The sequence below is a fragment of the Monodelphis domestica genome, chromosome 4 (assembly GCF_027887165.1).
Source record: "Monodelphis domestica isolate mMonDom1 chromosome 4, mMonDom1.pri, whole genome shotgun sequence".
NCBI classification, from domain to species: Eukaryota; Metazoa; Chordata; class Mammalia; order Didelphimorphia; family Didelphidae; genus Monodelphis; species Monodelphis domestica.
In genome coordinates this window covers 428,005,650-428,018,531 of record NC_077230.1, presented here as the reverse complement: position 1 = coordinate 428,018,531, position 12,882 = coordinate 428,005,650, and the positions used below count along the sequence as shown (strand labels likewise).

General features: G+C 40.9%; 1 protein-coding gene across 1 annotated transcript in view; it reads left to right on the top strand.

Annotated features, from left to right (window-relative positions):
* The first annotated feature begins 973 nt into the window (after positions 1-973).
* Positions 974-12,882, top strand: part of LOC103102789 (carcinoembryonic antigen-related cell adhesion molecule 5-like) — a 64,183-nt gene continuing 52,274 nt past the window's right edge. Inside the window, exons 1-3 of the mRNA XM_056826231.1 lie at positions 974-1,243; positions 8,290-8,565; positions 8,936-9,187. Of these exons, the coding sequence (XP_056682209.1) occupies positions 1,234-1,243; positions 8,290-8,565; positions 8,936-9,187 (538 nt within the window). The 5' untranslated portion in view covers positions 974-1,233. The remainder of the gene's footprint in view (positions 1,244-8,289; positions 8,566-8,935; positions 9,188-12,882) is intronic.

Here is a 12,882-nt window from a genome sequence, read left to right as displayed (position 1 = left end):
CTGCCAAGCTATAAAGGCCTCAAATCCAAGCCCAGGTGCTGGATGAAGGGGTCTGTCATCCCCAGTCCTGCTTGCCTCAGCCCAGAAAGACTGAGCACCCGGAGCTTGGACTCCATCTGAATGTCTTTGTCAGTCACAGGAACTGAAGCTGAACTTTTCCTAAGGCCTGGAGGAGATGAGATCTGCACCAGAGAAAGGGGGGAGCTTTGTTATTGAAATCACAGGTTCTTGGTGTCTGGCCTCCAGCCTGCCAAGGTCTTAGACAGGCCACTTCCAAACCACTTATTTGGTTATAAGGTAAGAAAAAGAACCAACACAGTCATTTTCTGTCTATTCTCTGCACAGCGCCAGTGTCCAAACCTACCATTGTCACCTCCAACATTACTGCAGTGGAGACCAAGGACTTCTCATTGACATGCCAGGCTACAGGTCAAATTCACGCTTACCAGTGGTTCATAAACAGAGTTGCCCCAGCTGGTAGCAGGATACAGCTGTCGCCAGATAAGAGGACACTCACTGTCAGCAGGCTCACAAGAAGAGATAACAAAGGGCCATATGAGTGTGAAATCCGGAATCCATTTTATAGCAATAGGAGTGATCCATTCACACTGGATGTTGCCTGTAAGTATATTGCTTCTTCCTATATGTTGCATGCTTATAGCCTGGTGGTGTGTTCCCAGAGGCCAGGCTAATTCAGTCCCTTCTCTGAGAACTAAAGAGCTAGGCTCTGAGGTTCCCAAACCCCTTCATCTTTAGGGAGCCCAGATTGGCCTTGTCATGTGTTCTGGTGGAGGGTGGCCATTCAGGGTGCTGAACTGGAGAAAGCCCTAAGATCTTCCAAGTTCAGATCCAAACTGTAAAAGTAGAGGAGGAGCTGTGAATTTCCCAGCTCAAAGGAGCATCACAGTGGTCCCTGGTGATGGGTTACAGACTAGGAGATGCCCTTCTTTTCTGCCATAATCTAAATATGGAATCCTTCTTTTTCCCCCAGATGGCCCAGATATTGCCACAATTGACCATATAAGTGATCAGTTCGCAACGGGGATAAATGTTACCTTGAGCTGTGTTGCTGATTCTAACCCACCAGCACAATTCACTTGGTTACAGAATGGACAATCTGTCAGCAACTCAGCCTCATTTTCTATTATTACATCCCTGAATCATATCGGAAACTATACCTGTATTGCAACTAACTCATTTACTGGCTTGACGCGCACTGCAAACAAGACTCTTATGATCTATGGTGAGTAGCTTGATTGGGCCCCCAACTTTGTGTTGGGCTCTCTCTTTCCCTGGCAGAAATAGACATGGAGAGAAATAGACATAAGTGACATTCTGCCTCCGTTGTCCCATGGCACAATGCATTGTGGTAGAAGGAACCTTCTACTCAGAATCATGAAACTTGGATTTAATCATTCCTCCTCTGTCTATATTATCTGTGTGGTAAGTGTGTCTCCTCCTTTCACATCCTCAGCTTCTTCATCTGGAAAAGTGAATAATATTTGCTCTGTATATAATAGGATTTTAGGATATATAGGAATGTTTTTGTGTCATTATTTACTCTTATATAGTAAGCAAAATGTAGTATATCTATAATCACATTTCATGTGTGTTTTCAATGATATATTCTACTTCATTTGTTAGATCAGTCATATTTTTCTGTAACATCATAATACTTTTGTAAAAACTTGTATCAATTTCTATTTCTCTTTCTAATGCTGAGGTTACATTTGTAGCCAATGCTTTCAAATGATTGGCGTCATTCTCAAGAGAATGTAAGTTAGATACTGATTGTGCTAAAGATACAGAATCTATTATAGTAGGAGCCAATGAAGAAACTAATGCTACTATGCCTAATGCAATACAAATAATACATCATTTATGTTGTGGTCTTATTTTTTGTTGTAATACATAAAGAATTTGATCCCCTGGGCTACCATACTATGAATCTTCATGTTCAGTGGCAAAAAGGGCCATGCGTGGTCACTTAATGATTAAGACAGGCCCATCCACCTGTGATCCTACACAGTAACTGACCCTACAGTTGCTACAGGTTACATTCCAATATTCAAATATCTAACTCTTTTGCTTGTTATTTCAGTAATGTTCAAAGCTTCAGGATGATTATTTACTGTAGTTATAAAAGCATATCCCCCTGTTAGGCAAGTCTGAATGTCTAATGTAACACTTGTATTTACTGGTTTTTGGACTTTTCCATTATTAGAAACATTAACATAGTGATACATATTTACTTTATCCAATGCCAGGGCTGTCTTTCCATAATCAATCAAAATCTGTATGAAATTAGCAGAACGTAACCAATTAGCTCTGGGAGCATCACCCACAAAGGCAAGCTGTATCCTCCTATAAAACTATGATGAAATTTATAAGAATCCAGTTTCTTTCCAATACACCTTGTGTCGTTATGCCAAGATACCCAAATCATATTTTTCCAATGAATACATGGTGCCCGTTTAGATCTACACAATAGCAAGGGAGGAAACATATTAACAGTGTCTCTTTGTTCATATTCCATCACAGAAGGACAAATAGGTATTTCTTGTCCCCAAGTACCATCACAAGATTCCCCTAACCAAACTAAATATTGCAGTTGGCTGTACCCTTTATATTTTACCCCTTTGTCTACACGATAAGATCCTATCCAGAAAGAGTCTGACAGGTCAGGATGACCATAATAATGCGCCTGCAGAGATCTGAGGGGCATGCATTCAGGATGGTCTCGTGTGAGGCACACTGGGGGTGCCTCAACTAGTCCAGTCCAATTGAAAGACACAAACAATTATTGGCCTGATTATTGTCCTTAGCTTGTCTCTCAAAATGGTAAATGCCAGGAATATCAGAATTAGTTTTTGTATATAAGATGACTTACGGTAAAGTGTGTCCCATGCCGACATACTCTACCCAAGGTGGTTGTTCCCAAAAAACCCATCTCTTTATTCCAGGAGCTGTACTTAAATTCTGGAATAGAAGTAGAAGAGTCAGTATCTTATTGAGACGTAGTCGAGTCTCCTTGTGAGGCTTCCGGAGTCCCCTTCTCGTCCTTCTCTTTATGGTCAGTCAGTCTCTTGAACTCAGCAGGAAGGGAGCCATACACTGTCTTTACCTGTGGAGCCACAAACAAAGCCTTGGCCTTGCAGGACCACTGGGTGAGGTCCTTGCCAGGATTGATCATCATCTTTCCATATGACAAATTTTTCTTCTGTAGCAGGGAATACAGGAGTAGTGGTACCTCAATTTCGTTCATAAGAAAATGCAGAGAAAAAATTTTCAGCTCTGGATATATTATTGGAAGTAAAGATCAAATTATTTATAGTATATACAGTTATTGCCGATCGTTGATGTGGGGTGCTGTCTCCTCCTTTTTGTTTTAAAAGAAACATTTTTAGTACTTGATTACTATGCTCCACAATAGCTTGTCCTTGTGGAATGTATGGGATACCTGTGAGGTGTTGAATATCCCAAGTTTTACAAAAAAGAAAAAGTTGTTTGGAAGTATAAGCAGGTCCATTATCTGTTTTAAATGTTCTGGGGGGACCAGGCATCTGAAAAGTAAGCCCATAAAAACCCTGAATAAGTATCCACAGTGACATGGATATATTTAAGTCGTCCAAAGGACGGTTTGTGAGTCACATCCATTTGCCGTATATCTGTACTACTTAAGCCTCTGGGATTCACACCAATATACATTGGGGGATGGTTTGGAACACAATTAGGACACTTTTTCACAATACTCCTGGCTTGATCTTTAGTGAGTTGCAACATTTGGCCTAAAGCAGTACTATTTTGGTGAAATCTATGATGGATTCCTCAGCTAATTGCATATCAGTTAGATAACATTGAGCAATCAAAGCTTGATCTATGATATCATTTCCTTTAAAAATAGGTCCAGGTAAATTGGTATGACTGCGTACATGCATGGCATACACTGGATGTGTCCTTTGTCATATGACAGTTTGTAATTTACAGAATAACATTTGTACATTGCTTTGAGTAGATCTGATGACAGCTTGTTCTACACCTTGCAAAGACTGAAAAACATATTTAAAGTCCATTATGAGGTTGAAAGGCTCCTGAAATAACCAAAATTCTAGCAAAACAGCTGTTAATTCATTTTGTTGGGTAGAAGAAAAAGGAGTGGTAAAAATGACAGGTAGCTATCTTCCTTGTATACTCCTGCCTTATAACTAGCATTCGCATCAACATAAACATTAGGTCCTGATACTGGAAGATCTCTTAGAACACTAGGAAAAACAACAGTATGTTGGGACAAAAAAGAAAATTAACCTTGTGGAGTGTAGGTGGTAATAGTAATGGGGTATGCTAATAGTAAAGACTAAATATTTCTGTAGTATATCTTTAGCAATGGGTACCCAGATTTCATGAGGATACCATCCTAAACCTGAAACCACATATTCTATGCCTTTCCATATTAATTGAGCCATAAGACAATCCACAATTATAACTTTGTAAAGCCTTTCCCGATTTGCTTTTTAGATGTAACCCTTCAATTACTCTTTGTTTCTGAGTTATGGCTGGTACATAATTGCTTAAAATAATTGCTCAGAATTTCCTTAATTTCAACTTCATTGCTAACTTATTCATCCTTTTCATTTTTGCTTTTGGTAATTATGTTTTCCTCTTTCTTTAATGAAATTAACCAATGGGTCATCTATTTAGTTGTATTTTTATTTAAAAAAAAACAGATCCTAGATTTATTTAATTCTGCATTTTTTCTTTTGATTTTATTAAATTCTCTTTGGATTTTCAGGATTTTCTGTTAAATTGGACATTTCCTGATCTTTCCAGGGAACTGAAGTCAGTTGTATCCACAGACAGCCCTAGAGAGGTTAAGATGCCCTAGATCACATTAGGTGTCAACTGCTACTCTGAAACTTTTTATGAGCCAGAGTTCTTCCTGTCCTGTGTAAACCTCAAAATTTCTTAGACTTATAAATGTTGGAAATTTCACCATTGGGAAATTTCATACTTGAAAAATTCCCTATTGATAGTGGGTCTTGGCTATTGGAATGTGAACCCCATTGGCATGGGAGTTTCCTCCTCTTCCCTTCTTAAGATTACTTTAGGACAGAAACCTTTTGCTGAACAATGGAAAGGACTTTGACCTATGCTTAAAGCATAGAACAGGTATTTCTTTGAGTCATGATTGATTTTAGAATTGATTCAATGGAGATACTTTGAATCAATCTCCACCCTATTCAGTCCTAACAGGATTGAGTAAGGGCTGCAGCCTAGATCAAAATTTAATTATTCCAATCTCTATCCTCCTCAGGTTAACAGGATTTAGAAAGGGCTGTAGCAAAGGATCAATGATTTAATTATTTGAAAATATGACCTTCAACAGACATGTGCAAAGGCCAGAGACCTCTGGGTGGTCCTGGGTTAAGCTAGAGCCTCCATTGGCAAAGGGAAATTGATGGACAGGTGATTGGGAGATGTGAGGACTGAGGGGAGGGAACTTGGAGGGTTTTCCTGAAGGATAGGAGGGTCTGAAGACTGGGGGTGATTGAGGAGTTTGTCTGAGTGGTTGAGGTGTGCTCTGAGAAGCTTGCACTGAAGGAAGCTGAAGGTGTGGGCCCAGGAGACTGTTTCTCCATATTTGGTCACGTGAGTAATAGGGACTGATCTAGTTTCATTGCCCCAGCTATCTAAGGGCTTGGGCCTTTTGGCCCAGCCTAAACAGAAGGGGTATTCAAGCCCTATTCCCTTCTCTCCCCTTTCTCTCTCCCTCTATCTCTCTATCTCTAATTCCTTTCTTCCTCCTGTTTGTAATTAAAACTCCATAAAAGGTTGACAACTGACGAGTTTTCATTAAGGAATTACATAGCTGAATTCCTTGGCGACCTTAAATTAATATATATCAGTCTTTTAAAAGTGATTTCCTTGTCACACCTGGTAGTTCCACCTAGTGGACAGAAGGAGACCAATAGCAAGAGAGGAATATCTGAGGCCAGGGATGATTGAGCCAGCCTGATTTGCATCTGATCATAGAGGGGCAAATGTTGGAGTCCATCCTCACCCATGAAGGGATTGTGTTGGATTTGAACCTGTTTATGGGTCTCAGCACTGTTGCAGAGTCAGGCCAGGAATCCAGCTCAGTTAGTTCCCCAAGGCATCCCAAATCATTTTTGGAAGAGAAATGATCAGGGAGTCAAGTCCATTAAAATTGGATCCTGTTTGGCTCTGTGACCTTGAGCTAGTTACTTAACCCCCATTGCCTGGCCCTTTTGGTCTGGAAACAATACATAGTATTGATTCTAATGCAGAAGGTAAGGGTTAAAAAAAGGGTTGTTCTGTGATAGACAAGAGATAAAAGGGTACCTGAATGTTGCTGTAAGGAGAAAGGAAAATAGTCCCCACCTGATCAATGTAAGCCACTGAACATCCCCTGGCATGGGCACAGAACCCATTATAACTCTACCAGTCCATGGAGACACGTCTCCTCTCCCACTCAAGTCTTCTCTTCTTTGGGCTAAGCATCTCTAGTGCCCTCAATTGGTCCTTCAATTAAATATGTGTGTGCTCTAGTCTCTTCTCTGCTCATGACTCTCTATTGCCTACAGACTATCCTTGAGTGTTCTTGGTCTGTCATTAAACCTTAGCCATTCACAAAAGGGCATCAGGCCTTTCAGATACTTCTGGCCATGCATTGTGTGCTCAGACAGCATGAGTCTACATTTGGTACTCAGACTCACACTCTGTACTTTCCTTCCTCTGAACCGTTGTTTGGGCTATTTTCAGGATTTATACAGAACTTCTATATATGTTCTCTTTTGGTCCAATAACACTTGGACTGAGAGATTATTTTACCCATTTAACAGATCAGGAGACTGAGACACAGATAGGGACTTGCTAGTAAGACACACAGCCAGTAACATTTTGAGACAGAATTTGAACATAGGTCTTTCTCCCTCATAGGCTACCACTAGTCACTATGTCATGTCAGTCACTGTATCCATTGATGCTGCCAAAACACCTTCCAAAAAGTCCTACCATGGCCTTCATGGCAGGAGAATGCTCACTGTTCCTTCATATTCTCCCCCCACTACAAAAGGTAGCTAGCTGACCTCAGATTTGTCACTGTCCTGGCCAGTGTCACTTGGCTTTACTGGATACAAATGGGAGGCTCACTCTTCCTCACATTAAACTTCCCAATGGAGACCCAGGGATGGAGTGCAAGCTCTACCAAAATAACAAGGAGAAAGGTCAAGGAAGCTGAAATATTTCTAACTTATGACTATCAATTTGGAAATTATTTTTAAGACAGCTGGCCATGGATGACCCAGGACAGAGGCCTGACGATACTCATGCATGTGCCCCAGAGATTGCTCTGGCATACATATCTCTCTCAGTGGCAAGGCCTTACTTCCAACTAGAGATAAGGAAAGGGCTCTCCTTGGGCCATGAAGACTCTGGGAAAATTATTCCCCATTAGTTTAGATTCCCAGCATAAAACCATATCTGAGCTTGAAGATCACCTTCAACATTCTCATTCTTATCTTATAGGGTAGGAAACACCTAAGGAAAAGGGAGAGGCCAAAGCAGGGAATTCCAGAATCTTCTGTAAAGGGTAGGCACTACTTCCTGTGGACAAATCATGTCCTAGGCACCAGAGATGTTATTGTGGGTTTGAAATCTCCAGACTTGAACCAGGTCTGACCTGACTCCAAACCTGAGGCTCTTCCTTTTGTTCCCTGATACTAACTGATCTATTTCCACTCTCTGCCTTTCCTTTTCTTTCCTCTTCAGAATTAAAGTAATGTTTCCCTTTCTGAGCACAGTCTCCCTGTGGCCTGTCCCTGGTCTATCCACACCAACCTCTCCCAATATCCTTATCAAGCTGTCAAGGTAAGGAACACTGGCTTCCGAAAGCCCAGGCCAAGGAATCATAAACTCTTGTTGGTTCTGCCAAGCTATAAAGGCCTCAAATCCAAGCCCAGGTGCTGGATGAAGGGGTCTGTCATCCCCAGTCCTGCTTGCCTCAGCCCAGAAAGACTGAGCACCCGGGGCTTGGACTCCATCTGAATGTCTTTGTCAGTCACAGGAACTGAAGCTGAACTTTTCCTAAGGCCTGGAGGAGATGAGATCTGCACCAGAGAAAGGGGGGAGCTTTGCTATTCAAATCACAGGTTCTTGGTGTCTGGCCTCCAGCCTGCCAAGGTCTTAGACAGGCCACTTCCAAACCACTTATTTGGTTATAAGGTAAGAAAAAGAACCAACACAGTCATTTTCTGTCTATTCTCTGCACAGCGCCAGTGTCCAAACCTACCATTGTCACCTCCAACATTACTGCAGTGGAGACCAAGGACTTCTCATTGACATGCCAGGCTACAGGCCAAATTCACGCTTACCAGTGGTTCATAAACGGAGTTGCCCCAGCTGGTAGCAGGATACAGCTGTCGCCAGATAAGAGGACACTCACTCTCAGCAGGCTCACAAGAAGAGATAACAAAGGGCCATATGAGTGTGAAATCCGGAATCCATTTTTTAGCAATAGGAGTCATCCATTCACACTGGATGTTGCCTGTAAGTATATTGCTTCTTCCTATATGGTGCCTGCTTATAGCCTGGTGGTGTGTTCCCAGAGGCCAGGCTAATTCAGTCCCTTCTCTGAGAACTAAAGAGCTAGGCTCTGAGGTTCCCAAACCCCTTCATCTTTAGGGAGCCCAGATTGGCCTTGTCATGTGTTCTGGTGGAGGGTGGCCATCCAGGGTGCTGAACTGGAGAAAGCCCTAAGATCTTCCAAGTTCAGATCCAAACTGTAAAAGTAGAGGAGGAGCTGTGAATTTCCCAGCTCAAAGGAGCATCACAGTGGTCCCTGGTGATGGGTTACAGACTAGGAGATGCCCTTCTTTTCTGCCATAATCTAAATATGGAATCCTTCTTTTTCCCCCAGATGGCCCAGATATTGCCACAATTGACCATATAAGTGATCAGTTCGCAACGGGGATAAATGTTACCTTGAGCTGTGTTGCTGATTCTAACCCACCAGCACAATTCACTTGGTTACAGAATGGACAATCTGTCAGCAACTCAGCCTCATTTTCTATTATTACATCCCTGAATCATATCGGAAACTATACCTGTATTGCCACTAACTCATTTACTGGCTTGACGCGCACTGCAAACAAGACTCTTATGATCTATGGTGAGTAGCTTGATTGGGCCCCCAACTTTGTGTTGGGCTCTCTCTTTCCCTGGCAGGAATAGACATGGAGAGAAATAGACATAAGTGACATTCTGCCTCCGTGGTCCCTGGCACATTGCATTGTGGTAGAAGGAACCTTGAACTCAGAATCATGAAACTTGGATTTAATCATTCCTCCTCTGTCTATTATCTGTGTGGTAAGTGTGTCTCCTCCTTTCACATCCTCAGCTTCTTCATCTGGAAAAGTGCATAATGTTTGCTCTGTATATAATAGGATTTCATGTGGGGAAAGTACTTTTTACATGTTAGGCACAAAAACATGTGAATTGTCATCATCATCCTTGTTATTGATATTGTATTATTCTCTTCTGTCCCAGTAGCATACAACCTTCTTTGTGTCCCACCTTCTAGGACTGCAGTTTCAATGACTGCCCCATACTCTTTCCTTCAGTCCCTTTCCCTTGGTGCTGTGAAACCACAGAATATTTCTAGTCTTGGTTGGAGTATAAGCTCTGGTCATGCAACGGGGCTGGTCTTGGTCCTCTTTGGCAGGGAAATTCTGGAGATGGAAAGGAGAATGTAAACTTTGTCTCCTTTCACACACAGAGATTCACCATTGCACCTATATTTTTCCTCTTTGTGGCATAAAAAGTCACATGAAAGTATGGCTGCTATGAAACCTGATTCTTATCCATGTAAAGGGATGATTGGCTTTAGCCTCCAGTAACTGGGTCCACAGTAGAATTCCTGATGCCCAATTAATTCACTGGTCTGACTTTCCTATGTATCGATGACAAAACCTTCAGTCTCATAATCACACTAATGGGCAGCAGGTTCATAGAGAAATCATCTCTGGCCTTAGTTTCCTTTTATTTCATGCAATTTTATTGTTACAAACCTTAGGGGTATCCCAACTTCCTCTCCTAGACTATGGGGATGTTCTGAATGGAGAGCAGCGGGGAGAGATAGAATTGTGAAGTGGGGAACTGACCTTGGGGAAGTCAGACACCAACAGCATATACTTTAGAGGAGGGATGATTTTTTATTCGCCTCAATCTGTACATGAGGATGCCTAAAGCTCACATTTTAAAATATCATATAATTATCTGTTTGTCATTTTCTTTTGTTAACTATTTTCCAATTACCTTTTCCCCTGGTTCATGCAGCACCTGGGAATGTTGCAGGCTATGTATTTGACACCTGTGGTTGAAAAGATCTTTTTCTTAATTTATTTATTTTTCCAATTAACTAATATCTATTTTCTGTCCCCCTTCTACCTTCTACCACTAATGAAAACTAAAATCTTTGGGACAGGTATGAGTTGTGCCTGCCTGTAGCCATGAATTAATCTATTCCTAGGTGGACACCTGAGAAAGAGAGTTAGGAACTGAGGGAAAATGGGTGAAGGGGATATAGAGAAAGAGGAAATATAATAAAAGAAGAAAGACTCAGAGACAGTGCTTAAAAAGCCTTAATGTGTGCTCCCCTGATTCTAGTAGAGAGAGAGAAAAAGTAAACTACATATTTCCTCAATCTTTTTTTTTTAAATATATTTTATTTGATCATTTCCAAGCATTATTCGTTAAAGACATAGATCATTTTCTTTTCCTCCCCCCCACCCCCCATAGCCGACGCGTAAGTCCACTGGGCATTAGATGTTTTCTTGATTTGAACCCATTGCTTTGTTGATAGTATTTGCATTAGAGTGTTCATTTAGAGTCTCTCCTCTGTCATGTCCCCTCAACCTCTGTATTCAGGCAGTTGCTTTTTCTCGGTGTTTCCACTCCCATAGTTTATCCTTTGCTTATGAATGGTGTTTTTTGCTCCTGGATCCCTGAAAGTTGTTCAGGGACATTACACCGCCCCTAATGGAGAAGTCCATTACGTTCGATTATACCACAGTGTATTAGTCTCTGTGTACAATGTTCTCCTGGTTCTGCTCCTCTCGCTCTGCATCACTTCCTGGAGGTTGTTCCAGTCTCCATGGAACTTCTCCACTTTATTATTCCTTTGAGCACAATAGTACTCCATCACCAACATATACCACAGTTTGTTCAGCCATTCCCCAATTGATGGGCATCCCTTCATTTTCCAGTTTTGGGCCACCACAAAGAGCGCAGCTATGAATATTTTTGTACAAGTCTTTGTGTCCATTATCTCTTTGGGGTACAGACCCAGCAGTGCTATGGCTGGGTCAAAGGGTAGATATTCTTTTGTCGCCCTTTGGGCATAGTTCCAAATTGCCCTCCAGAATGGTTGGATCGGTTCACAACTCCACCAGCAATGAATTAATGTCCCTACTTTGCCACATCCCCTCCAGCATTCATTACTTTCCTTTGCTGTTATGTTAGCCAATCTGCTAGATGTGAGGTGATACCTCAGAGTTGTTTTGATTTGCATCTCTCTGATTATAAGAGATGTGGAACACTTCTTCATGTGCTTGTTAATAGTTTTGATTTCTTTATCTGAGAACTGCCTATCCATTTCCCTTGCCCATTTATCAATTGGAGAATGGCTTGATTTTTTCTACAATTGATTTAGCTCATTATAAATATGAGTAATTAAACCTTTGTCAGAGGTTTCTATGAAGATTTTTTCCCAATTTGTTGTTTCCCTTCTGATTTTAGTTATATTGGTTTTGTTTGTACAAAAGCTTTTTACTTTGATGTAGTCAAAATTATTTATTTTACATTTTGTGATTCTTTCTATATCTTGCTTGGTTTTAAAGCCTTTCCCCTCCCAAAGGTCTGACATGTATACTATTCTGTGTTTACCCAATTTACTTATGGTTTCCTTCTTTATGTTTAAGTCACTCACCCATTTTGAATTTATCTTGGTGTAGGGTGTGAGGTGTTGATCTATTCCTAGTCTTTCCCACACTGTCTTCCAATTTTCCCAGCAGTTTTTATCGAATAGTGGATTTTTGTCCCAAAAGCTGGGATCTTTGGGTTTATCGTATACTGTCTTGCTGAGGTCGTTTTCCCCCAGTCTATTCCACTGATCTTCCTTTCTGTTTCTTAGCCAGTACCAAATTGTTTTGATGACTGCTGCTTTGTAATATAGTTTGAGGTCTGGGACTGCAAGGCCCCCATCATATGTGTTTTTTTTCATTAGTTCCCTGGATATCCTTGATCTTTTGTTCTTCCAAATGAACTTTGTTATGGTTTTTCCTAAATCAGTGAAGAAGTATTTTGGTAGTTCAATGGGTATGGCAATAAATAGATAAATAAGTTTGGGTAGGATGGTCATTTTTATTATATTGGCTCGTCCTATCCATGAGCAGTTAATGTTTTTCCAATTGTTCAAGTCTAGTTTTAGTTGTGTGGCGAGTGTTTTGTAGTTGTGTTCATATAGTTCCTGTGTTTGTCTTGGGAGATAGATTCCTAGGTATTTTATTTTGTCTAAGGTGATTTTGAATGGGATTTCTCTTTCTAGTTCTTGCTGCTGAGCTGTGTTGGAGATATATAGAAAAGCTGATGATTTATGTGGGTTTATTTTGTATCCTGCAACTTTGCTAAAGTTGTTGATTATTTCAATTAGCTTTTTGGTTGAATCTCTAGGATTCTTTAAGTAGACCATCATGTCATCCGCAAAGAGTGATAACTTGGTCTCCTCCTTGCCTATTCTGATACCTTCAATTTCTTTATCTTCTCTAATTGCTACTGCTAGTGTTTCTAGTACAATGTCAAATAGTA